Source organism: Mirounga leonina, unplaced genomic scaffold (assembly GCF_011800145.1).
Source record: "Mirounga leonina isolate KUSES-001 unplaced genomic scaffold, KU_Mleo_1.0 Mir_150, whole genome shotgun sequence".
In the NCBI taxonomy this organism is placed as follows: domain Eukaryota; kingdom Metazoa; phylum Chordata; class Mammalia; order Carnivora; family Phocidae; genus Mirounga; species Mirounga leonina.
In genome coordinates this window covers 5,530,815-5,558,727 of record NW_023270374.1, presented here as the reverse complement: position 1 = coordinate 5,558,727, position 27,913 = coordinate 5,530,815, and the positions used below count along the sequence as shown (strand labels likewise).

Here is a 27,913-nt window from a genome sequence, read left to right as displayed (position 1 = left end):
CCCACGTAGGATCAACCTTAAAGTTTCCTTGGATCCCAGTTGGAGATAGTTGGAGAATTGCACAGTGGGAAGTGGGGGAGGTGAGGTTGGAAGATGGGAGCAAGAAAAGAAAAACAAAGGAGACTGGGGTTTAAGGATGTGAGGGTGTTCTCTTCACTGGTGGCCCCAAGGTGGGGTGCTGATCAGATATTCTAAATCCTTATCACAGGCATGGAAAATGTGGACTTGATCCAGACAAGTATCCCAGAATAGGATAGATCTCAGGACTTAGAATAGGCAGATCTGACTGAGGTTAGGGAATGGTAGCTCAGGAATCTGTGGGTGCCTGGTGCTCACCCAGGAACACTGGATATCAGACTTAGGACAGTGGGACCCCATTTGACCCTACTGGTTGGTGATTCTGTCTAGACTTTTTTGTTGAGCTGCCTACATTCTCAGGTAATGGATGGGCTGTCAAACACCTGTATGACCAGTGTTAGGTTCTCTTTCTAGTATAGTAACTATACTGTACTTTTGCCCTTGCAAAGGACAAGCTAGCAGTGGTCCTAATGTTAATGCTGCTTTCTTAAGGACCATGACAGTTTACTTAACCAGACATGGAACAGTGCATGTAGTTAGAGAAATGCTTAGTTACTTTTGTGATAAATTTTATTTTGAAAAAAAAGTTTTATTGAACTATAACCAATAAACAGCTGGATAGATTCACAATTTGAATATACCATGTAATTAATGAGCACCTGTTTCAGGAAACAGACTAACCCCAACCTGCCTGAAGTCCCCTTCATGCTCCCATTCAGTTACTTTCTCCTCAGGTTAATACCACCTTAACTTCTAAGATCATAAATTGGTTATGCCTGTTTTTGAACTTTATTTAAAGGGATCACATAGTATGTTTTCTGGTATCAGGTTTTTTTGCTCAGCACTGTGTTTGTGAGATTCACCCATATTGTGCTGTAAAGTATTTCATTGCATGAAGATGCCACAACTTATTTCTTCTTTCTACTGTCATTTGGGGGAGTTTCCAGTTATTGGCTCTTTTGAATAAGCACTTTAGTTAAATTTTAGTCATCAAGAGGGAGACACCAAACACCTGAACACAGTGAAATATTTAATATTTATCAAGACATCAAATTAAAATAAAACTTCTCTCTAGCACATGTTTTCTGTTTTGGTTTGTCTTGATCTTTTTGGGTTTTTTGTTTTTTGTTTTTCATTTATTTGCTCCTTCCCTCCTGACCTGCCAATGCAGTATGATGTATCACCCTGTTCTTAAAGTGGGGTTTAAGGAGTCATAGGGGTCTCTGAGACATCAATTTTCAGGGGGGTTCTGTGAAGTGAAAACTATTTGCATAATAAGAATAAGGAACTATTTTCCTTTTCCACTGTATTGATATTCACACTGATGGTGCAAATGCAGTGGTGGGTAAACCTTGGGAGCCTCGGTGTGGATCAAGGCAGTGGGCACCAGATTTCATCGGTTTCTTCATCGCCATTCACTCATAGTAACAATAGGGAAAAGAGAGCCTAGTGAAGATAGCATTGCACATCAACAGACTGGCTAAAACACAAAGAGAGGCACCACTAAATGCTAGGGAGGATGCAGGGAAATAGGATCATTTATATGTTGCCAGTGGGAATGTAAAATGATACCATTGCTCTGGAAGACATTTTGGCTGTTTCTTCAAAAACCTCAAAGCAACAATCATATGACCTAGTAATTGCACTCCTGGGCATTTATCCCAGAGAAATGAAGACTTGTACACGATTGTTCATAAGCAGTCAGAATTGGCCCAGATGTCCTTCAACAGGTGAGTGGGTAAACTGTGGCACATCCATGCCATGGAGTAATACTTAACAATACAAAGGAATGCATTGTTGATGCATGCATCAACTTGGATGAATCTGCAGAGAATTGCGCTGAGCTGGGGGATGGGAGGGAGCCAAACCCTAAAGGTTACATACTATATAATTCCACCTATTTGGCATTTTTGAAATAACACAATTTTAGAAATGGAGAAGAGATTATGTGTTGCCAGGGGTTAAGGACAAGAGGAGGACAGGGAGTAGATGGGTATGGTTCTTGTAGGGCAACCCAAGGGATCTTTGTGTTGGAATCGTTCAGTCTCTTGACTGTGGTGGTGGATACATGAACCTCTACAGGGTATAAAATTGTGTAGAACTTGATACACATACACACAATCATAGCAATGTGCATTCCCTGCTTGTCATAATATACTAGAGTTTTGCAGAACATTATCATGATGGGATACTGGGCAACATGTACAAGGAATTTCTCTGTATTATTTCTTAAAATTGCTTGTGAGTCTGCAGCTATCTCCATATAAATTTCAATTAAAAAAAAGGAAAAGCTAGTTTCACTTGAAGCAGTAAAAATTATTAACTTTATTAAACTTCAATCCTTAGGTACCTATATTTTCAATGTTCTGTTGTGACAAAAAAATGAGAAATGCACATAATGCTCTTCTGCTGTAGACTGAAGTTGTTGCTTGTTTCAAGAGAAAGCATTTCTGCAATTATTTGATCTTCATGCTGACCCAGCCACTGTTCTCCTGCAACACCATTTTTACTTGAAAGAACAGCTGGCAGACAAAATGTGGTTATTCGGTCTTGGAGACCAGACGTTTTCTTAAAAATGAATGAAGTGAGGCTGTCTCTCCAAGGAAACAACCGACAGCATTTGTTCCCTCTGATAAAATCCAAGCTTTCAATAAAAAATCAGAATTTTGGAAAATCAGTATCTCTCATCATGAGCTTGACAGCTTCCAAAAACTTAAAAATTGTTCTGATGAGGCTGGTGATGATATTATCAAATGTGATGCTTTGATATTTTGTCATAGGTCAACATTTGGGAAATATGTGTAAGTTTGGTGAACCAATATTTTCTAGATAAAACATGATGTTACAAAATCACACATAGTAAAAGATTCATTCAAACAGCAGAATAGACGGATGGGTTTTAATGTGACAATGTATACCAATTTATTGATATGGTTTCAGATTCCACATTGCAGCTCATCTTTAAAACAGTACCACTTGTTGAGTTTTGGTGGATCATCAGAGAAGAATATCTATAATTATCTAAAACAGTTGTTTAAATACTTCTCTGCTTTCCAACTCTGTATCTTTGTGAAGACAGATTTTTTTTTTCATTTATTTCAACCAAAATAACATATTGCAACAGATTGAATGCAGAAGTAGATATGAGCATCCAGCTGCCTTCCATTAAGCCAGACATTAAAGAGATTTGCAAAAATATAAAACAATGCTACTCTCCTCTCTAAATATTTTTGTCAAATTTTAAATTTTGTTTTAATTAGTAAATTAAACAAAAATGAATAAACAAATTAAATTTTTTCTCGGTTTTAATTTCTAATACAGAAACTACCAATAGATAGCTTTAACACACTACTCCATGCTCTTTGGAGTCCTCAGGGAATAGGGTCCTGAGATCATAATTTTTGAGAACCACTGATGTAGAGCTAAAGAAAATGGATTCAAAGTCAAAGGGACTGTGGTTTGAATCACAGATTCATCCCTTACTAGCTGGAAGTCTTGGCATGTTCCTCAGCCCCCCAAGCCTTATTTTCTTGTAAGTGAAATAGAGGTAGTGATAATATTTACCTTGTAGGAATGAGGATTCAGTGAACACAGGGAAGACATTTAACTTAGTACATGGTCCAAAGGTAAGTACTGATGGATGTTGGCTCTGACTGTCATTGTCATTAGGTGGCCATGCTTAAGGCCCACGACTGACTCCTTAGAGAAACCTTGATAGTTATATTTTTAAGGGTCTTAAAATCCATGCTTATCTTTTCAGGATGGAACACCAATGAAGGCATTTGTAGCTGAAGTCACAGAACAAATAGTTGGCATTGCAGTTATCAGAGATGAAATGGTAAATTGCAAAATAGACATTGATTTCCTGGATTGTGCCTTTTTATATCATGAATTAGCACACAATGCCTCTTTTTCATTTTTGCATATTTAATACGAATGACCTTTTTTTTGAAGGCTATACATTTTTTGGAAGGATATAAATCATCATCTGCTTGCATCCCACTTGGTTGACTTTGAATTTCCCATTTCTTTTTCAGTTTAAAATATGACAGAGAATACATGAAAACATTCACATTTTAAAAATTCAAATAACCTTCCATTAGGACCCCCCCAAAGTCTTACTGCTCTCCCCAAAGGATTACTACTATTAATAGTTGGGCATCAGTCCATTCCTACAGTCTTCCTTGCACTTAATTACATGCAGTGTGTGTGTGTGTGTGGGTGTGTGTGGGTGGGTGTGGGTGTGTGCGTGTGCGCGTGTATGGTGAATTGGACAAGTAATTTTATTTTTTTCCTAATGCACAACCAGTTTTTCCTAAATATTTACTGCTAAACAGTTCATTCTTTTCCTGCTGATTTAAAATGCCACCTTTACATTAAATTTCCATGTGCCTGTCTCTATTTTTAAATTCTCCTGTTCTGTTCCATGGATTCATTTGTCAATATCTGTTGTATTATCATGTCTGGTATATCTTGTAGGGGAGTCTTTTCTCACTTATCTTTTTTTTTTTTAATAAATTCTCTTGCTTTTAATAAGACATTTCCTCTTTCAGATAAGCCTTCTAACACTTACTATGAACTTATTTGCACCTTCGTGGTTTTTATAGAACAATTTAGGCTGAATCGACAATTAAAATACTGAGACTTTCTAGGAACATGGCTTCCTGTTTTGGTGGTGGTGGTGTTGAATTCTTTTGGGTTCTTCACTAAAGTTTTGTGGCTTTTAGCATACAGGTTTCTTGTGCCAGGTATTTTGTTTGCCCCTATAGGTTCACTCTCTGCCCTGTACTGTCCCAGGGAGCCTGACCTGGTAGGCAACATCATGGGTGCCTTCACCCCTCAGCTTCTAATTGGGTTTGGCCAATGGGGAGCCCTGAGGAGAGGAAGGGAGGAGAGTGAGGTTGGGATGCCTTGAGCTGGCTGGTGTCTCCATTGAGTTCCCTGACCTTTCCAAGGTGGCCTTTTCTCCAGGACCCTCTCAATTTGGACTCTAGTAACTGGTACCTCCCATGCCACCCACCTAGGGTGGTGATAGCTTGCAGTTGCTGCTACACCATCCTTACTGGTTTCCCTATGCCCTGCCCCTTCTTGTAAAAAGTCTTTTTGTTAAACCCACCTCCAGTTATCCTAATTTGAACATACCATCTGTTTCCTGCTGAGACCCTGACTGATACAGTCCTAGACATTTATGATTTATTTCTACTTGTTTTATATTTTTCTGGGTATTGTGATTAGATACTTTTTTTTTCATTGTACTTTCTAAATGTTTATTTTGGTATGTGAGAAAAATAATAATTTTTGTAATTGTGATCTTATTTCCAGCCACGTTTTGGAAGTCTCTTACTAGTTCTGAGAGTTTTCAATTGATTCTCTTTTCTAGTACAGCATCATTTCTACCATATTCTATTGGCCAAAGCAGTTACAGAGCATGCTCAGATTCCAGGGTTGGAGAAATGGACTCCACTTCTTGATGTGGGTATGGCAAGGTCTGTCTACCAAAGAGCATTTGGAATGCAAATTACTCTTGTGACCGTCTTTGGAAAATAGAATCTGCCACACCTCCTTTTAAAAATATTTATATTTTGGAGGAGGAGCAAGATGGCGGAGGAGTAGGAGACCTAAATTTCGTCTGGTCCCAGAAATTCAGCTAGATAGGGATCAAACCATTCTGAACACCTACAGACTCAACAGGAGATCGAAGAAAAGAATAGCAACAACTCTGAACAGAAAAGCAACCACTTTCTGGAAGGTAGGACGTGTGGAGAAGTGAATCTGAGGCGATATTCGGGAAGATAGCAGCCGGGGGAGGGGGTCTCTGTTGGCCGCTTCTGGCAAGTCATCGAGCCATGGAGCACAAAATGGGAACTTTTAGAAGTTGGCTCTGCTGAGGGACATCTCTCCAGTGGCTAAGTGGGGGGTGGAATTCTCGCAGGACAGCGTGGTCTCAGGACCCTCAGGGTCACAGAAAGACTGGGGGTGCCTGAGTGCGGCAGAGCTCCCAGGTATCAGAGCTGGGAAGCCAGCTGCAGAGACGGAGCCGAGGAGCGGGCTCTCAGCTCAGGGTTGCCATAAACCATGATCTGCAGCACAGTCAGGCCACTGCTCCTCCAGCAGGGACCCAACAAGTGGCAGATCCGGGGAGACTCCCCTTCCTCCACCAGGAGGAGAGGCACAGGAGCGCACCGCAGGGATCTGCTGGGTTTGGAGACTCCACACGGGGTCGGGTGCCAGAGATAGAAACGCTCGGTCACAGGCCGGGTGAGCACGGAGTGCGGCCAGAGACCGGGGAGACGGGAGTGACTGACGGCTTTTCTCTGGGGGTGCACTGAGGAGCAGGGCCCGAATTCTTGGGTCCTCTGGGGTGGAGATTGGGAGGCCGCCATTTTCACTCTCGTCCTCCAAAGCTGTACGGGAAACTTGCAGGGAACAAAAGCTCCTGAGAGCAAACCGGAGCAGGTTACTTAGCCCAGACCGGCAAGGGTGGGGCAATTCTGCCTCCGGCAAAGACATTTGGGAACCACGGCAATGGGCCCCTCCCTCAGAAGATCAGCGAGAACAGCCAGCCAAGACCAAGTTTACCGATCAATGAGAATGGCAGAACTCCAGCACTAGGGGAATACTGCACATAGAATTCATGGCTTTTGCCCCATGATTCTTTAGTCTTTCAAAGTTAATTTTTTTAATTTTCTTTTTCTATATTTTTTGAATTTTTCTTTTTCCCATCTTCAACATCTTATCAATCCCTTTTTTAAAAAATCTTTTTTATTTTTTATTTTTAGAGTCATATTCTATCCCTTCATAGTAGTTAAACTTATTTTGATATATATATATATATGTTATATATATATATATATATATATAAGTTGTTCTCTCTTTAAAATTTTGGGATATAGTTTCTTCTAACAGACAAAAATATACCCTAAATCTCTAGTGTATGGCTTTGTTCTAGTCTCCTGCCTGATCACATTCTCTCCCCCCCTTTTTTTTAAATCCTCTTCTTTCTTTTTTCAACCAACTTTTTATCAATTCCTTTTATAAAATCTTTTATAATTTTTATCTTTACAGTCATATTCCATCCTTCATTGTATTAACCCTTATTTTTGTACATACATAAGTTTTTCTTTCTTTAAAATTTTGGGAGGCACTTTTTTCTAACAGACCAAAATGAGCCCAAAATCTAGTGTGTGGCACTGATCTATGCACCAGCCTGATCATATTTGATCATATTCTGTTTTTTTTTTTGTTTTGCTTTATTTTGTTTTTTAAATCTTTTTCTTTTTTTCTTTTTTCTTTCAGACCCTTCTTTTCTCCTGGTCTCAGGTCTCGTCTGTTTTGTTTAGTGTATATTTTTCTGGGGTCATTGTTACCCTGTTAGCATTTTGTTCTCTCATTCACCTGTTCTCCTCTGGACAAAATGACAAGATGGAAAAAATCACCTCAAAAAAAAGAACAAGAGGCAGTACTGACTGCCAAGGACCTAATCAATATGGACATTAGTAAGATGTCAGAACTAGAGTTCAGAATGACGATTTTAAAGATACTAGCTGGGCTTGAAAAAAGCATGGAAGATATTAGAGAAACCCTTTCTAGAGAAATAAAAGAACTAAAATCTAACCAAGTTGAAATAAAAAAGGCTATTAATGAGGTGCAATAAAAAATGGAGGCTCTAATTGCTAGGATAAATGAGGTAGAAGAGAGAATTTGTGATATAGAAGACCAAATGATGGAAAATCAAGAGGCTGAGAAAAAGAGAGATAAGCAACTACTGGATCACGAGGGCAGAATTCGAGAGATAAGTGTATCATAAGATGAAACAACATTAGAATAATTGGGATCCCAGAAGAAGAAGAAAGAGGGAGAGGGGCAGAAGGTATATTGGAGCAAATTATAGCAGAGAACTTCCCTAATTTGGGGAAGAAACAAGCATCAAAATCCAGGAGGCACAGAGAACCCCTCTCAAAATCAATAAAAATAGGTCAACACCCCAACATCTAATAGTAAAACTTACGAGTCTCAGAGACAAAGAGAAAATCCTGAAAGCAGCTCAGGACAAGAGATCTGTAACCTACAATGGTAGAAACATTAGATTGGCAACAGACTTATCCTCAGAGACCTGGTAGGCCAGAAAGAATTGGCATGATATATTCAGAGCACTAAATGAGAAAAATATGCAGCTGAGAATACTATATCCAGCTAGGCTGTCACTGAAAATAGAAGGAGAGATAAAAAGCTTCCAGGAAAAACAAAAACTAAAGGAATTTGCAAACATGAAACCAGCCCTACAAGAAATCTTGAAAGGGGTCCTCTAAGCAAAGAGAGAGCCTAAAAGCAACATAGACCAGAAAGGAACACAGACAATATACAGTAACAGTCACCTTACAGGCAATACAATGGCACTAAATTCATATTTTTCAATAGTTACCCTGAATGTGAATGGGCTAAATGCCCCAATCAAAAGACACAGGCTATCAGATTGGATTAAAAAACAAGACCCATCAATATGCTGTCTGCAAGAGACTCATTTTAGACCCAAAGACACCCCCAGATTGAAAGTGAGGGGGTGGAAAGCCATTTACCATGCTAATAGACACCAAAAGAAAGCTGGTGTGGTAATCCTTATATCAGACAAATTAGATTTTAAACCAAAGACTATAATAAGGGATGAGGAAGGACCTATATCCTACTTAAAGGATCTATCCAACAAGAAGATCTAACAATTGTAAATATCTATGCCCCTAACATGGAAGCAGCGAATTATATAAGGCAATTAATAACAAAAGCAAAGAAACACATTGACAATAATACAATAATAATGGGGGACTTTAACACCCCCCTCACTGAAATGGACAGATCATCTAAGCAAAAGATCAACAAGGAAATAAAGACTTTAAATGACACACTGGACCAAATGGACTTCACAGATATATTCAGAACATTCCATCCCAAAGCAACGGAATACACATTCTTCTCTAGTGCCCATGGAACATTCTCCAGAATCGATCACATCCTAGGTCACAAATCAGGTCTCAACTGGTACCAAAAGATTGGGATCATTCCCTGCCTATTTTCAGACCACAATGCTTTGAAACTAGAACTCAATCACAAGAGGGAAGTCAGAAAGAACTCAAATACATGGAGGCTAAAGAGCACCCTACTAAAGAATGAATGGGTCAACTGGGAAATTAAAGAAGAATTTAAAAAATTCATGGAAACAAATGAAAATGAAAACACAACTGTTCAAAATCTTTGGGATATAGCAAAGGCAGTCCTGAGAGGAAAGTAACAACACAAGCCTTTCTGAAGAAACAAGAAAGGTCTCAAATACACAACCTAACCCTACACCTAAAGGAGCTGGAGAAAGATCAGTAAATAAAGCCTAAACCCAGCAGAAGAGAAATAATAAAGATCAGAGCAGAAATCAATGAAATAGAAACCAAAAGAATAGTAGAACAGATCAATGAAACTAGGAGCTGGTTCTTTGAAAGAACCAACAAGATTGATAACCCCCTGGCCAGACTTATCAAAAAGAAAAGAGAAATGACCCAAATAAATAAAATCATGAATGAAAGACACCACAACCAAAATCAAAGAAATACAAACAATTATAAGAACATATTATGAGCAACTCTATGCCAGCAAATGAGATAATCTGGAAGAAATGGATGCATTCCTAGAGTGTATCAACTACCAAAACTGAACCAGGAAGAAATAGAAAACCTGAACAGACCTATAACCACGAAGAATTGAAGCAGTCATCAAAAATCTCCCTACAAACAAAAGCCCAGGGCCAGATGGCTTCCCAGGGGAATTCTACCAAACATTTCAAGAAGAATTAATACCTATCCTTCTGAAACTGTTCCAAAAAATAGAAATAGAAGGAAAATTTCCAAACTTGTTTTATGAGGCCACCATTACCTTGATCCCAAAACCAAAGAACCCATCAAAAAGGAGAATTACAGGTCAATATCCTTGATGAACATGGATGCAAAAATTCTCACCAAAATACTAGCCAATAGGATCCAACAGTACATTAAAAGGATTATTCACTATGAGCAAGTGGGATTTATCCCTGGGCTGCAAGGTTGGTTCAACATCTGCAAATCAATCAACATGATACAATACATTAATCAAAGAAAGAACAAGAATCATATGATCCTCTCAATAGATGCAGAAAAAGCATTTCACAAAGTACAGCATCCTTTCTTGATCAAACCTCTTCAGGTTATAGGAATAGAGGGTACATACCTCAATATCATAAAAGCCATCTATGAAAAACCTACAGCAAATATCATTCTCAATGGGGAAAAACTGATAGCTTTCCCCCTAAGGTCAGGAACGCAGCAGGGGTGTCCACTATCACCACTGTTATTCAACATAGCATTAGAAGTCCTAGGCACAGCAATCAGACAACAAAAAGAAATCAAAGGCATCCAAATCGGCAGAGAAGAAGTCAAACTCTCACTCTTTGCAGATGATATGATACTTTATGTGGAAAACCCCAAAGACTCCACCCCAAAACTGCTGGAACTCATACAGGAATTCAGTAAAGTGGCAGGATATAAAATCAATGCACAGAACTCAGTGGCATTCCTATACACCAACAACAAGACAGAAGAAAGAGAAATTAAGGAGCCGATCCCATTTACAATTGCACCCAAAACCATAAGATACCTGGGAATAAATCTAACCAAAGAGGCAAAGGATCTGTACTCAGAAAGCTATAAAATACTCAGGAAAGAAATTGAGGAAGACACAAAGAAATGGAAAAACGTTCCATGCTCATGGATTGGAAGAACAAATATTGTGAAGATGTCAATTCTACCTAGAGCAATCTACACATTCAATGCAATCACTATCAAAATACCACCCACTTTTTTCAAAGAAATGCAACAAATAATCCTAAAATTTGTATGGAACCAGAAAAGACCCCGAATAGCCAGAGGAATGTTGAAAAAGAAAAACAAAGCTGGCGGCATCACAATTCCGGACTTTAAGCTCTGTTACAAAGCTGTCATCATCAAGAGAGTATGGTACTGGCACAAAAGCAGACACAGATCAATGGAACAGAATAGAGAGCCCAGAAATGGACCCTCAACTCTATGGTCAACTCATCTTTGACAAGGCAGGAAAGAATGTCCGATGGAAAAAAGACAGTCTCTTCAACAAATGGTGTTGGGAAAATTGGACAGCCACATGCAGAAGAATGAAACTGGACCATTTCCTTACACCACACACAAAAATAGACTCCAAATGGTTGAAAGACCTCAATGTGAGACAGGAGTCCATCCAAATTCTAAAGGAGAACACAGGCAGCAACCTCTTTGACCTCAGCCGAAGCAACTTCTTCCTAGAAATATCGCCAAAGGCAAAGGAAGCAAGGGCAAAAATGAACTATTGGGACTTCATCAAGATAAAAAGCTTTTGCAAAGCAAAGGAAACAGTCAACAAAACCAAAGGACAACCGATAGAATGGGAGAAGCTATTTGCAAATGACATATCAGATAAAGGGCTAATATCCAAAATCTATAGAGAACTTATCAAACTCAACATCCAAAGAACAAATGATCCAATCAAGAAATGGGCAGAAGTCATGAACAGACATTTTTCCAAAGAAGACATCCAAATGGCCAACAGACACTTGAAAAAGTGCTCAACATCACTCGACATCAGGGAAATCCAAATCCTCAATGAGATACCACCTCATACCAGTCAGAATGGCTAAAATTAACAAGTCAGGAAATGACAGATGTTGGTGGGGATGAGGAGAAAGGGGAACCCTCCTACACTGTTGGTGGGAATGCAAGCTGGTGCAGCTACTCTGGAAAACAGTATGGAGGTTCCTCAAAAAATTGAAAATAGAGGTACCCTATGACCTAGTAATTGCACTACTGGGTATTTACTCCAAAGATACAAATGTAGGGATCTGAAGGGGTACGTCCACCCCGATGTTTATAGCAGCAATGTCCACAATAGCCAAACTATGGAAAGAGCCAAGATGTCCATCAACAGATGAATGGATAAAGAAGAAGTGGTATATATATACAATGGAATATTATGCAGCCATCGAAAGGAATGAAATCTTGCCATTTGCAACGACGTGGTTGGAACTGGAGGGTATTATGCTGAGCGAAATAAGTCAATCAGAGAAAGACATGTATCATATGATCTCACTGATATGAGGAATTCTTAATCTCAGGATACAAACTGAGGGTTGCTGGAGGGTTGAGGGGTGGCAGGGTTGGGGTGGCTGGGTGATAGACACTGGGGAGGGTATATGCTATGGTAAGTGCTGTGAATTGTGTAAGACTGTTGAATCACAGACCTGTACCTCTGAAACAAATAATATATTTTATGTTTAAAAAAAAAAAGAAGATAGCAGGAAGGGAAAAATGAAGGGGGGAATCGGAGGGGGAGACAAACCATGAGAGACTATGGACTCTGAGAAACAAACTGAGGGTTCTAGAGGGGAGGGGAGTGGGGGGATGGGTTAGCCTGGTGATGGGTATTAAAGAGGGCACGTACTAAATGGAGCACTGGGTGTTATATGCAAACAATGAATCATGGAACACTACATCAAAAACTAATGATGTAATGTATGGTGATTAACATAACATAATAAAATAAAATTTTAAAAAATTTATATTTTATTTCTTTTTCTAGTTTTATTGTATGTTTAGAATACCATTGAGTAGTAGTGTTTATAATGGGTACTATTGTGGTGTTCTTGATTTTAATAGGAATGATTCTGTATTTTCCTCATTTAGTATATAATATTTGCTGCAAGCTTCTGGTAATCTATCCTTTATCAAGTTAAGGAAGTTCTCTTCTATTTCTTCTTTACTAAAAGTTGTTATTCTGAATGAGTGTTGAATTTTATCAAATGTGCTTTTGGCATTTATTCAGATGACCATATGGCTTTATTCCATTAATGTATCCTACACCATTCTTGTTTTTGGATTTATTTCTTTTTTTTGACTCAGTACATCTTTGAATAATTTTTTTAGAAATAGTGGTAGGTGCATACATATACAAGAAGTTTTCATTTTGTCCATACATATAGAAGAAGTTTTCATTTTGTCATCACCCTCGAATACTCATTAGGCTGTATATAAAATTCTTATTCCAACTACTTCTCAACAGATTTTTGATGTTTTTACTCTCATGGTCTTCCAGTGTCACTGATAAAATGTACTCTGATATAAATAAATTTTGTTTGTTTGCTTTCTGTCTTGAGAATTAGTTTGTTTCTTTTCTATCCCTGAAATTCTGAAATTTTACTAAAATGTAACTTATGCCCCTTCTGAGTCTTGGGAATATCTTTGTTCTATGATTTTATTATTTTTTCCCTTTTTATTTTTCCATTCTCTTCTTAAATTCCTTTTAAGATGGATGTTGGACCTTTGGAATTGCTCCTTCATTGTCTCTTAACTTTCTTCTCATTTCTTTATCTCTTGTACTTCTTACTCTTCATTCTAGGAGACTCTCTTGATTTTGTCTTATGGATCCCTAATTCAGTCTTCAGCCATGTCCATTCTGTTATGCAGGCCTTCTGTGGGAATTTTCTTTTTAAAAGATTTCATTTATTTATTTTAGAGAGAGAGTGTACATGCAGTGGGGAAGAGCAGAAGGGGAGGAAAATGGAGGGGGAAAGAATCTCAGACTCCATGCTGAGCAGAGCCTGACACAGGGCTCGATCTCACAACAGTGGGATCATGATCAGAGCTGAAACTAAGAGCTGGACTGAGCCACCCAGGTACCCCTCTATCTGAATTTTCATTTCAGGGTTCATATATTTAACTTCCAAGTCTCTCCCTTGTTCTTTTCTTATTCCTTTTTGTGGCAGCTTGTTTGTTAATGTTATATGTAGTATCCTTTTTGGTATCTCTGAGGACACTGAGTAGAATTTTTTTCTAAAAAAACTCTCTTCTGTTCCATGACTGACCTCTTTTCCCCTGGAGTAATTTGTAGTTTCTCTATTTTGACCTTTTGCCTTCATCAGTTTTCCCTGAAAGTCATGAATGAAAGATTATAGTATCAGTATGGCTGGCTGGCATGGGTATCCTTGACAGATGTGCTTCTGCATTGCATCGCTCAGTCATTGGGAGGGCTGGCCATCCCAGTCTCTAATTGGGAAGAGGCATCAGTTGTCTGGCTTCCTCTTGTGACCTTCAATGTAGGTGGTCCTAGCAGATGGTAGGCAGGTTAAGAGGGTGTAAGCCAGTGTTAGAGAACTTTCCTACCAAGGTAAGACTACTTTGCCTTTTTTTTTTTAAGATTTTTATTTATTTGAGAGAAAGTGAGAGCGAGAGATAGAAAGAGAGAGAGAGAGAATGAGCAGGAGGAGAGTGAGAAGGAGGAGAGGGAGAAGCAGGCTCCCCTCTGAGCAGGGAGCTGACTTGGGGCTTGATCCCAAGACCCTGAGATCATGACCTGAGCCTAAGGCAGATGCCTAACCAACTGAGCCACCCGGGTGCCCTGTATACTACTTTTGTGTTGCCAATCACACCACCTCATTACTTTAAAAATAATTTTTTGTTGTTATTTTAAGGGATTTGAGATGGGAGGAAAATTAGGTGCACATGGCCCATATGCTGTTTTGAGCTAGTAACCTCTGTAGGCTCTTCACTTTTTGTTTTTCAATGATTTCTCAGCTCTACATTTATTACTCATTTTATCTTACAATGAGGGATGCCTTCTTGGTAATTAAAGAAAAGTCTTAGGGTGTTAAGGCAATTATAGGGTCAGTGCAGATGGAAAGGTCAGACCTTGCCAGAATTGCCCTCAGCTACCACCACTGGCCTGGTTACCCCGAGCCCCCTTTCCTCCGTGCTTTGTGGCAGAGGCTGTAAAGACAAAGGACCTTGACGGGCTTGAATACAGACTTCGGTTTCCTGAATTTTCTAGTGCCAGCTTTGCTGATCACAGAGCAAATGAGGTTCCTTGCATTCTCCAATTCCTCTTTTTGAAAGTGTGCTTTGAGGACAATTCTACTGTGGAAAATAAGAAGAAATATAAGTAGGTGCTTTCCAATGTGCGTATAGTTTGATTTTTCCTGCATAGCAGGTGTGTTTACGTGCTCTTGTCATGAGAGAAAGTCACTCACTCTGGATGGTGCCCCCACCCCACAGTGTGCACTGTGGGGAAGAGAAGCAGTGCACAGTTAGCATGGATGAGCCCCTGCTTCCCTGCCCACAGCGTGGGGGACCAAGAGTGGTGGTCAGAACTAGAGCCGTAGAAGCAGGAGCAGAATGCCTGATATTTTCTTGTATAAGTAAACACCAGTCCTTTAAATTACTTTCCACAGGCTAAAAATAGAATATTTGAGAGGCATAAAAAGTTTAAGGAATGCCTACGGACAAGGCCTAGTCTTGTGGTTTTATTGTAGGCCAATACAGCCACATGGGCCAGTCAAAGTCTGTGACCTGTGGGACGGCATGTTTCCACCTTAATGGGTGAAGAGAGAATAGTAATGAGTCCAGAGAACACCAGTGGCTGTGTTTGTCCTGCTGCTGAGTTTTGTACATGGTCAGTCAGTCATACTGACCAGCTGGTGCTCCTCTTGTCCAACAGTGGTGACAAGCTGCTGTCCTGTCACCTGGCCACTAGCAGAGACTCGAGGCTCTCGGTTTTTAACAGCCACGGCTGTAAGGAACAAATTCCAAAGCTGTGTGGTCACCCTTCAGAGACAAGCCATCAGAACTTTCAGGAAATGTAATTTTCCATTTTCAAAAATTGAACAGTGACAATGAGGTAGTAAATCACAGGAGAGAAAAGCATGTTTCTTACTATTGTACCCAAGGTAATTTTTATAAGATTTTCATGACAAAATGCACACCATTTGTTTAAAACATCCTTAGATGCCCTTTCCCCTCTTCTCTTTTAGGATGTAGAGTACATACGATCCCATTACAACATTGAAGATTTCATCTACTTCAGTCACCACCAGCGTGAAGAGCATGGGCATCTGTATCACTTTGCCCTGAACCCTGTCTTTCGGCACTACACCAAGTTTTTTCTGAAGGAGATCCTCCGTTTAGGCTATAAGTCCTGTCTCTACTACCCTGTTTACCCACAGATCAGGGAAGGCAAGGTAAAAGAATGTCATCAACCTTCGAGACGTCATTTGTGTCATGTGCCATATTTTATTCCTTCCTCACTGAATGGATTTGGATTAAAACATGCCTCTGAATTTCAAACGGCCACATTGGCCCTTTTATTTATTACACTATAGCGAAAGTCCAGAAGACTGAATTTCAGAAACATTCACAACCATTATAATTAGTGAACAATTTGTTGGCTTTTTCCTATTGACAAAACAGAGACTGAAAAGTGCAAAAATGCTCTAAGGGACATGGAAGTCAAATAATTTCTTATGGGGCCTTAGTGAAATGCCAAAGTGATCCTATCGTGTTCTTCAAGCAAAGAACATTTTTGTTTGAACTCATAGAACAAATCAATTCAATCCTATAAGATCGGTGTGCTCTCACAGCATTCCAAATAAGCCCTATAACCACTGCCATAAGAGTGATGGATAAAAAGTGGAGATGTATGAAGGTGATGTAAACTTTATGTAGTAAATACCTCTATAACTCTGCCCAACACTGTTATACTTACATAGACTAATCCTTTTGTGGTAAACACCATCTACTGTGTATCCATACATGCACAGATTGCAAGCTCTTCATTTGCTTCTGTCTTGCTTTCACTTACCCTATTAAGTCTTCAGAGCACTCTTCACTAGCTAAATTATCTTTTATCACCAAAGCAAAGGTGATTGTCTTTTTTTTAAGATTTTATTTATTTATTTGAGAGAGAGAGAGAGCAGAAGCAGGGGGAGCAGCAGAGGGAGAGAGAAAAGTAGGCTCCCCACTGAGCTGGGAGCCCGACATGGGGCTCGATTCCAGGACCCTGGGATCATGACCTGAGCTGAAAACAGATGCTTAACTGATTGAGCCACCCAGGTGCCCCTGTTTGTCTGTCTTGTTCAAAGCTGCATCCCAGTCCAAGTGCCTAGAAGAGTCGCACACATGTGTGCATGCGCACATCAGTGTGTATACACACACACGCACACACACGCACACATAGTGTCCTGGTTATTCCATAGGCAAGGGTCTCTTCAAGTTGGCTTCTCAAGGTATTGTTTCTGGCAAGTCGATCCCTCCGTCACTGACAGCTGGTCCTCAGCTCCATGTAGACTTGAGAGGTGATGAGATTCAATCACTAGGCCAGCTAGAAGTTGTCCCATGATATCCCATTCATGACCAAAATCTTTCTCATGCTCTGCCCAGAGCCCAGGATGTTGTCATGTTTCTTCTTTGTTACCATAAATGAGCTAAGCAGATTTTTAAAATAATCTGATTCATTAAACTTAAAAACAATCTGAGGTCTATCAGTACATTCCCCAAACCAGTAATTTTGCCAATGTACCTTATTTAACAAAAGCCTTCTGGGGAAGTACAGAGGGAACGGGGAAGAAGAAAAAACATGGAAAAGATCTTTAGCGAGAGGTAGAATATGCTCTAGTGATGGTTTTTTCCTATCAAAATGCAATGTGATAGGCATGTGAATGCCCTAAATTTGAACTTAAGGAGATGGAAGGTAACGGTTCTGGTGGAAAATCCTGGTCTCACACATTTTCTTTTTACTTTGCATTTGGCCAGTCGCCAATGCGGTGACCTTCAGGATGTGATATTAAATTCTTACTTTTTATTCATGATGTTGCCTGCATCATGACTGCCTGCAGTTGGTCCAGAAAGTCCTTTTGCATCCATAATAAAAAATTGTATCTTTGACATTTCACTGAACGTTCACATATTTACCTCAATCGTGTAGAATTTGGAACGTGTTATGCACTATTTTACGTAGAATATAGAAACATATCTGGAGACAGATTTTTCCTCTCAGTCTGCACTTCCAGTTGATTTACATATATACCTTTAAACAAGTGTAAGAAGCAGTACCAGGTAATTTAGGTAAGAATTTCCAAGGTCGGCTATAAATCCCTTGACTATAGTAAAAGTGAACATTGGGCTCGAATTATGAAGATGGTTTTCCCCACACCCTCCTGCCAGGACATGTACTGAGAGATCCTCCAAGCATAAAAGCAGAACTCTGGCTGGGAAATCCTGGGTTCTGTTTTTCAGTGTGTGAAGTCAGGGTGTGAAGTTCAATGGTGAAGGATTTTAGAAATCCCTTTTAGAAGCTCTTAGAAATGCCTGGGGGGGGGGGGGGGGGGGGGGGGGGTAGTGCTTTCAAATAGCAGCCAAGCCCTACGTTTACCATCTTATTTATTAAACTGCCCCTAGTTTTAGTTGAGTTTTACTTGCTTTGTTTTCCAGTTTAAATTCCATAAATATGTCATTAGGGATTTTGGTGTCACAGTTCAACTCTTAAGGTTGAAATGGGTGAAATACCCTGAGTTAGTTTCACCAGAACCCCCTCCGATTTCATAAATGTGAAAGGAATAAAAATCACCATGTTCAGTTTTCTCTGCCAAGTTTTAAAAATGGGGTAAAATGAATATTTAACACATTCTCCTAAAACATGATTTATCATAGTCTGTTACAGTAAGCATAAATCCGGCTCATAATTTAGCATTAATACAAGTCAAAATAATGTGATCCAATCTCCCTACCCCCCACCCCACTTTCCAGTTTCATCTTTTTGTTTTAAAACACGTCTTTTATCAACAAAGGTCTGGTTGGAGTGGCTGTGCCTTTCACAAACAGGAGGATTTCCACATCTACGCTCAGCCTCCCCTCGATGATGTTTTTATCTATGTGCCTTCTTAAAGCAGCTTGTGCCAAACACGCAAAGGTTAACAGGACGCAGATAACACAGCTTAACGGGGTCAAGTCAAGCTGATTCATGATCACTATGGAGAAGAATATCCTCCTGGGGAAAATACTTGTACTGAAAAATCCCATAAACCAAACCACTTGTTTATCTGTCATTCCCACAGAGATAGTAATGTAATTACTCTCGTAATTATCTTCATTAGTGTCAGGCATTATCTACAGTTCATTCCTCTGCTCGACAAGTATGTTTGTTTATTTGCTGATTTCCCCCCCTCTCCGATTTGGCCGGGTTCGGACTTCTGTATTTGTGAAGCTGCGTGCACACATCTGTGCTGCACCGCCCTGACATTCTCTCCCCTAAAACGGAGATTGCTGTCTTTCAGTTCCAGAGCTCCTATGCCCACTCCCTGACATCCGCCCTTCATTACTTGGTTCCCGTGCGGCCGCGACGACAGATTGTCTATCCTCTGGAAAAGCTTGGCATCAACGCTCCATCAAAGGCGGTCTCCAAGGATCCGGTGGGTAGCCGGGCGGCAGCAGGCAGGGAGGCGCCGTGCCAAGGCACGCGGGCGTGGCAGATGGGGTGGCAGCACTGTCTTCTCGGGAGCAGGCTGCTTCTTAATTACAGGGAGCCTGGAGCTCATGCCCTTACAGGGGCATCCTGCCGAGGCTCTCCTGCAGCCCTTTCCCTCAGGTGGTTATTTCACAGAAGCCCCGGAAACAGAGGTGGCCTGATCCCTGGATGACAGACCCCATGGGGACGCTTTGTGTCTCGGCACAAGTGGCCTGGAGTCAGACTCCCAGCGTATGTCTGTTCTCTTTCTCCTTCCTCAAACTCAGATTCCCCCTTTCCGTCGATGTTTTGCTTGCAAGGCGAAAGGGGGCATTCCCAAGTCAGACAAAGCTGACAGAGACCGTAAAGCTGGCTGTGTTTGAGATGTTTGGGTCCTAAGCTGGGTTTGTTTTATCTCCTCTGTGGGGGGTCAGGAGGATTAACAGGAACATATTAGCTGCCCTGGGGTGGCACGGGGCTTAGCCTTAAAGTGAACAAGCCTGGGATGCGTTTATGACCAGAACAGAAGAAACCAAAATGGAACCTAGATTGCACTTTCACTGGAAACGTACGTGTGTGTGCACACGGCCATGTTCAATGAATTAGCTGGAAAAAACATGATCTTGTCAAGTTGACTTACATACATAGGCTTGTAGTATTTGTATGCACTTCCATTTAAATAAGTCGAAAAACAAAATTCCCTGTGTGCTGACATTTGTCCATTGTGAGAGAGGAAAGAAGAAAGTGGAAGGTTTTAACTCTCCAAAACCTTTGCCAAGGAGTTGCTTGAAATGGTGCTCAAATAAAGAGCTTGGGGACCCCAGCGCTGCAGGAAGTATGTCGTTCAGCTGCCCGAAGTTCCCACTCTGCAAATGGGAGCACTGGGTGGGGCGGGGGGGGGGGGCGCTCCATCAAAACCCGGCTTAGCGGCACCTGCTCACTGTAAGCAAGGCTGCTTAAATTCTGCACTCATCTTTACATTTGTTAAAACAGACAATAAATTTATATTTCTTTTCTGGTAAGTTCTAACTTTATATTTGAGGAGCGACTAAAAATCAATAGCAGTTCTTTCCCCTCCTAACTCTTCATTATGGAAAATGTCAAGCATATACCGAAGTAGAGAGAACCAGATAAAGCAGGGCTTCTCCTACTGTCTGTGCTGAGGGACTTTATCTTCTTTTTCTTTTTCTTTTAATGTAGAATCCATCATAGACGGATAGTTTTATAAAAGTTTTATAATTCCTTAAAAATGAGTTTAAAAACAAAGGGAGACAAAACTCAAGTCCAGTTATTTTATTATTAGATTTAACAGACACAGAATTACTCTGCCCAATTGTTATAAAAGCTGCTGAGTGCTTCTCTCCATCTCTATGCTTACATCTTCGAAGACCAATGACAGTTTGTAGATGGGCACCTGTCTCACACCACATGTTGAGTAGCACTGAAACTCCCAGATACCTGGCACTGAGCTTCAAAAATTTCCAATTCTTGCAATTCTTGGCCCATTTTGGATGTTCTACACCCCCACCCACTTCTCCTTCCTCCTTATCATTTTAAAGCAATTCTCAGATGCATCTATTTCACCCAGGATCATGGGTATATTCTAGGTAGCATGGCCCAGAGCACTGCAGCTTACGCTCTGTCCACACTAAAGATAAGAGTGCCCGAGCCCATCTGGAGGACCTTGGGGATGGCCACCAGATGGTCTGTTTTCGTGTAGAGATCCTGGGAGTGGACTCCTTTGGAATGAAAGCCAAGACCCACAGGTTTGCCACAAGGAGAGTGCCTTGGGGTCAGAGAGGGTGCCTTCTTCTATGGCACCCTGAAACACAGCTTCCGTAGAGTCAAGCTGATCCCAGGAGAAGGTGCCTCCCTGCACAAGGATGCAGCTTCTGTGTCAGATCAGGGTAAGGAGGAGAGAGGCTGCCCTTTCGCAGTCACGGCTGAGACTCCTTCAAGGATGGACAGACCATATTATTGGGCCAGGAGAAGCCTTCACATGGCTCTGGCACCTTAAGCCAGTTCAGGGAAGGGGAGAAATCCACCTGGTTATCAAGAGCAACATTTTTCTGAATACCGAAAGCTTCTCCCCACCCCAACCCCCAGGAATCTCCAGAGCCTGGAGCTCCAGGTGGGGAGAAAGCCAGAGAAAACATTTTGCTGCATTCAGAACAATCTTATCATGACTTCCCAGGTTGGTATGAGTTGAATCATTACTTACATTTAGTAACCTTTTCTGTGGTGATCTCAGTGTGCTGTATGCCAACCCCCCCCCCCCCCCCCCCGCCCCATAGAGCCCTGGCTTATTTCAAGGCACAGCAGAGGATGGACTGTTTAAATCACTCGTCCAGGAAGACAACCACTTACCAGACGGGTAGGGCTGACGCTTGGTACCTGTGGTGCTGTGGCCGTGTTGTCTATCATATCAGTGAATTTTGACTTTTGAAGAAACACTTCTGCTGCTACTTATTGTACTCCTCCTTGAGAAGGTTTTAGTAAAGATGTAGATTCAGCAAACAAGATTTAGTAAATATTTTAGAAATCTTAAAAGTTTGATCAAAGGATTATCAAAACCATAATCCACATGGGACGGGCCTGGATATTCAAAAGTTAAAATGCCAAATTATATTATTTTAAATTATTTTTTTTCTTTTCAATATTTTAGTTGGATTTCATGCTTTAGGCCGATCATCTGAGACAAGGTGAGCCAAATAGAAATTTTCTAGGAGGAATTTCTGTCGAGTCCTAAGAGCATTGTTTTCTTAGGAGAACAATAGTGTTGCAGCCATTGAACTTGGTGAAGCGGAGTGACTGTCATTACTAAATGAACTCCTTTTATTTTCCCTTTAAGTTTGCTATCTCCTCTAGCACATGGAGGCTATATGGCTCCTTCACCATGTCTGCACATTTCTCCGGCTGGGCACTTGCCTTTCATACCTTTTATCCTACTTAAACCATCTCAGAGTGACCATCCATTCCCTTGCTTTCACCTAGGAAGCCAGTCTTCAAGGGAACAGATCACTCCAGGCATGAATAATGGGATAGAGAGTGTTTCATCTCAGTGGGTTGCCAATTTGAATCTGGCACAAGCCAGCAGTGATTGAAATTCATCACTGCATGGCAGGGAAATATGCCCCCACCCCACCTCAAGGCCCTGGTTGTTTCTGCCTGGTTTGGATGATAGGTGTCCCTGCCATAGTACCTTCCCTATCGTTAGTATTAATTGACAGCCTGCCCCATATCGGGCCATAAGAAAGGACCTGGAAAACATGTAAATGGTTTTCATCACATATTATAGAGGTAGGTCCCAAAGATTCATCATGATATCTCCACAGTCAATCAGTGTAGATTCATGGATAAGAGAGAAGGCTTTTTTCTGACCAAGGCTGTAACCACATGGGACAGGCTTGGAAGACTCACTTCTCAGCTTGAATTGGCCATCTTGGCCTCACATTGTGAGAATTATTGTAATGGAAATTTTTTTAAAAATGAATCAACGTATGGCCCACATGCATGAAAACTATGATCAGGAAAATACTCAAAATTTGGCTGAATTAATTGAATGGCCGTATTAAAGACTGTGGAGCAGTTTGAGCCACACTGACTTTGAGGTGGTTCTATTTTCTTTCCTTTCCTTCTCCCACATAGGGATACAGAGATGACTTTGACCCCTGCTCTCTGGGAGCTCACAGGCTAGTGTCAGTATTAATGTAGGACTGTTTTGGCTAGTTGAGCCAGGGATGGGAGAGGGGCCACACTGGCCCCCGTATTGAGAGCCAGACTCAGGAGGAGGATCCACACTGGGGTCTGCACAATCACTTGGTAGGGAATGCCTTTGTTCCGAAGCGCTGTTTCCTTTCTAAGACCGGGATTTCAAATGAGTCTTATTTGTTTTGTTTTGTTTTGTTTTGTTTTAAAGATTTTATTTATTTATTTATTTGACAGAGAGAGTCACAGAGAGGGAACACAAGCAGGGGGAGTGGCAGAGGGAGAAGCAGGCTCCCCACCGAGCAGGGAGCCCGACACAGGTCTCGATCCCAGGACCCTGGGATCATGACCCGAGCCGAAGGCAGACGCTTAACAACTGAGCCACCCAGGCACCCCTCAAATGAGTCTTATTTGTGATATGAAATACCAGAAAATCTGCCTTGAGCTGAAACAGCTCCTACCCTTGCTCCAGTCTCATAGATGCTCCCCATCATCCACTTCAGTGTCTTTAGTTCTTCATCTTGGTTTACGGGATTCATAGAATTATAGTGTGAACTCATCTTTCTCCCCCCCCAAATTTTGGGGACCAGACCAAGCCATCATCTTTCAGATGACGCAGGAATCTTACTTTCAGTCTAATCGATGCCTGTTGTTATTTTTTGTGGTGGTTTATTAGGGATGGTCTTTTAAAATCTTGACTAATGAATTCTTTGAGGCCTCCATTTTCCCTTTGTCCTTCTACAAAGGAAAATGACAGTTTATTTAACCCCCCTTTCTCAGAGCTAAGTGCTGGCCCGCTTTTTCCTGGTATGTGATCTCTCAGGAAGATGTCACTCGCTGGCATTCAGTTACCCTTTGAATTGTCCCTTTTCATCTCGGCTGTTCTTCCCCAGTCCAGCTATAATTACCATCTGATGGACTGTTACTGGATACTGTTTCACTTGTGCATCTGCTGCCCTAGGAAATTGCATTATTCTCCCAGCACCTGCTAGATTTTCCCCAGCTTGGTTGTTTCCCAAACCCTTCTTCAAACTTGGAAACTTTGGCTGCCCCTAGTTAGACTCCCTTGGTTGTATTTGTGGTCAGGTTGCGTGGCTGTGTTTTAAAATCAGCCCATTAGCATCTCCTTGGTAGAGGTTGCTAAAAATACATACGCATGTTTTTCAACATTGTATATGCACTGATCATCTTAATGTGATGATGGTGATAGTATCTTGAAATGAAATTAACGCACTTTAAATCACTGCCCATGAGCCAAGTGTGCTTTTTCAAGCCATTTCTCAGCCCTTTGTATTTGCTCCTATTTATAGTGAACCCTTTTCTCTGACATTCTTAGAATAATTTACATAAGTTCCTTCATGAGCTCTTTTTTTTTTTTGCCCTTCAAATGGTACAACTTCCATGGTCATTTCATTCCAATTCTCTGAACACTATCTAGTTTAGTATTATATGCAGTATACAATATATATCAGCACGACTTGTGTGACATCAGTGATTTATTCTCATAATTCCTTCCTCTTAGAGAGGTTACAAAATAATAACAACAACAACTACTTCTCCTGACAGTATTGAGTTCTTACTAAAGGCTTCCCATGAATCATCCCATCTGATACTCACATCAGCACTTGTAAATTGTCACTGCTACTGTGCTCCTCAATGTACCTAAAGAAAACAGGCTTGCAGGGAAGGAAGGTAAATGACTTGTCCAAAGACTAATTCACTGGCAGAGCTTCAAATCCAGGCAGTTGGATGACAGACCCCTGCCTTCAACCATGACATATATATTCTCTATATGAATATATAGAATTTTCACTCTAAAAAGTGAAAGTGCTGCTATCATAACTCATTTTAGGAAGACCAAACCACAGAAAAGGAAGATGGCTTGACAGAGACCTTTTGGGATCTCCCAGATCTTTGGCACCAGCTACTTAATCAAAAGGTGACCCACAGATAATTGGCGTTCCCCCAGAGGGGTTTGGATTTTCCTCTTGGCTGAGTCCTTCATTCTTGAGTCCAATTCCGGGCCAGTCTGACCCCGGCTGGGCTTGGCTGGGAAGGAGCAGACGCACAGGCCCGAGCTGGTGTGCCAGGGTCAATTTTTAGACACCAGCTGATCAGGCTGTCGGCACTTCTCTCTCCAGCTTATTGTTGCAAACCTTTTGAAATGATAGTGGTAGCTACTGGGAAAGGAGGAAAAAAATTAGGATCCCATACATAGGTTATGTTGTTATAAATTTCTCGATACTCAGTTCCACGCTACATGGGGCTTCACAGTGTTCTTAGAAAGTGCTCGAGTAGATGCCTTGGATAAAGTGACTGAAGGTGTGCATGGGAGGCCAGGGTTGGAAAGGATATGTGCTAGTGGCATAATTGACAAGCCTGGATATTCATTGTTTAGAAATTGGGCTGCAAAAAAATGCCAAAATGAGCTTTTCGGGCTGTGATAAGCTAAGAGACTGTGAAAAGTAAAGTTACTTCTTAACAATCTCAGCATCATCAAAAATCAATCCTACATCTTTTCCTCATTTTCTAGAATAGATATTGTAGGACAATCAATCTCTCTTTCCCTCTCTCCATCCCTCCCTCCCTCCCTCTCTTTATCAGTTTTATTGAGACATAAGTCATATGCCATGCAATTCGCCCGTTTAAATTATACAATTTATTAGTTTTTAATATATTACATGGTTGGGCAAACATCATCTAATTTTAGAACTTTTTTGTCATCCTAGAAAAGAAAGCCATTAGTAGCTACTCCCTACCCACCCCTTCCCCCAGCCCTAGGCAACTACTAATTTATTTTCTGTTTCCATGAATTTGCCTATTCTGGACATTTTATAAAAGTAGAATTATACGATGTGGCATTTTGGGACTGTCTGTGTTCTCTTAGCATGTTTATAAGGTCCATCCATTTTATTGTGTGTATCAGTACTTGATCCTTTTTTTTTTTTTTTAAGATTTTATTTATTTACTTGGGAGAGAGAGAGAAAGAGAGAGCGAGCACAGAGGGAGAGGGAGAAGCAGACCTCCCCACTGAGCAGGGAGCCCTATGTTGGGCTCAATCCCAGAACCCTGGGATCATGTCCTGAGCTGAAGGCAGATGCTTAACTGACTGAGCCACGCAGGCGCCCCTACTTGATTCCTTTGTATTGCTTAAGAATATTATATGTATATGCTACATTTTATTTATCCATTCATCAGACAGTGGACATTTGAGTTGTTTCCACCATGTTGCAATGAATATTCCTGCACAGGTTTTTATGTGGCTATATGTTTCTATTTCTCTTGGGTGTATATACCTAGGAATAGAATTGCTGGTTCATATGGTAGCTCTATGTTCAACATTTTGAGGAACTTCCAAACTGTTTACCCAAGTGAGTGCACCATTTTGCACTCTCTCATTCTTAGATGAGCCCCAGCATTCCTGCTAATAAGTGGCAAAGTGCTGGTCCACTCAAGGCCACGGCTGGGCAGTGTACCTCAGAAGTGGGGCTTTCCCACCACTCCTGGACAGCGTCATGCTTGGTTGACTGTGCACCCATAATACTAGCTTCAGTTATTTTGAAAGCAGAAATTTTTCTAAAATCTGATCTCTCCTGATCTTATCTTCCTGGCCTTACCCTCTCTGGCTCATCAGCCTCCTGTAGGCCTGCATGCACATTTAGAAGAGCTCCAACAGCAGGAGGAAAAAAAAAAAAAAAGCCCATCCAAACCACAAGAGTGGTTTTTAAGCCACCATCCTGTCCTTTGTTTGAGTCCACCTTTCCTAGTGTTACTGCTTTTAAAACAGCTCCCAACAGAAAAAAAAAGAATCCTGAGGCTTTCCTGGATGCTGATGGGTTCTTGCCACAACCCGGTAGGAAGAAAAAAAGTGCATTCTGTTCCCTGCAGAGCCAGAGTAATGAATGCCGCTGAGGTCCAGAAGTGCCTCGGGATACATCAGCTGCCTGCTGGCGCTCTGGAAGGCCACAGCCAAGCTGGGCTCCCGGGTGGACCTGAGCTCCCCGGGGCAGGAACTGGCCTTCACAGCTAAGTGGCTGCTTCACAATCCGCCTTCAGGGAGGAAAGGCATGGCAGCACCAACAGGAGGCTTTGCTTTGTGTATTTTAAAGTAGCTGGGGATGTAAAATGACAAAGGGGACAATTAGAGCTGCAGATGCTGACTCGAGAAGTTACCTCTTTTCCTCTTGATTAAAAAAAAAATAGGTCATTACAAAAGCAGTCCATATTCATGGTAGAAATTTTAGGAAAAATCAGTACAAAGAAAATCTGTAAAAGCTGCGGTCCTTTCTCTCTAGGTCACCTTTGTTAATATTTTGGTGTTTTTACTTTTAGATTTTTTTCTGTGAAAAAAAATACACGCGATCAAATATGGTGTTTTGAAACACACATTTTTGCTGAATATGTTATGAATGTCTTTGCACATTACCAAGTATTCCAGAGTGTCCTTTTAATCGTTGCACTTGCCCCGAAACGAGCAACCCCTAACCGTCCATGAGTACTTTCTGTGCTGGGCTCTGTGTCACACACCTGCACCCCGTGCTCACAGAAGTTGGGCTGTCATTGTCCCCATTTTGCGGTGGAGCAAACAGGTTAGGAGAGGTTCGGTTATGTAACAGAGCATTAAGCCCAGCAGGACTTGTGGGAATAATGATGAAGCCGCTTGATTTCTGCCTTCTGCCGCTCTGTAAATATGTTCACTGTGGCCAGGCGGAAAGTGGGCAAGGCCTGTGACTTTTCTGGACAATTTTAGGTAACGGAAGTTGCGTGGGCCACTACT

The 27,913-nt window shown here is 41.1% G+C and overlaps 1 protein-coding gene across 1 annotated transcript in view; it reads left to right on the top strand.

Moving 5' to 3' along the window:
• CFAP61 (cilia and flagella associated protein 61) overlaps positions 1 to 27,913 on the top strand; it is a 296,310-nt gene that overhangs the window by 124,310 nt on the left and 144,087 nt on the right. The window contains exons 13-15 of the mRNA XM_035006518.1: positions 3,839 to 3,916; positions 15,962 to 16,168; positions 19,259 to 19,393. Coding sequence (XP_034862409.1) covers positions 3,839 to 3,916; positions 15,962 to 16,168; positions 19,259 to 19,393 — 420 coding nt within the window. The remainder of the gene's footprint in view (positions 1 to 3,838; positions 3,917 to 15,961; positions 16,169 to 19,258; positions 19,394 to 27,913) is intronic.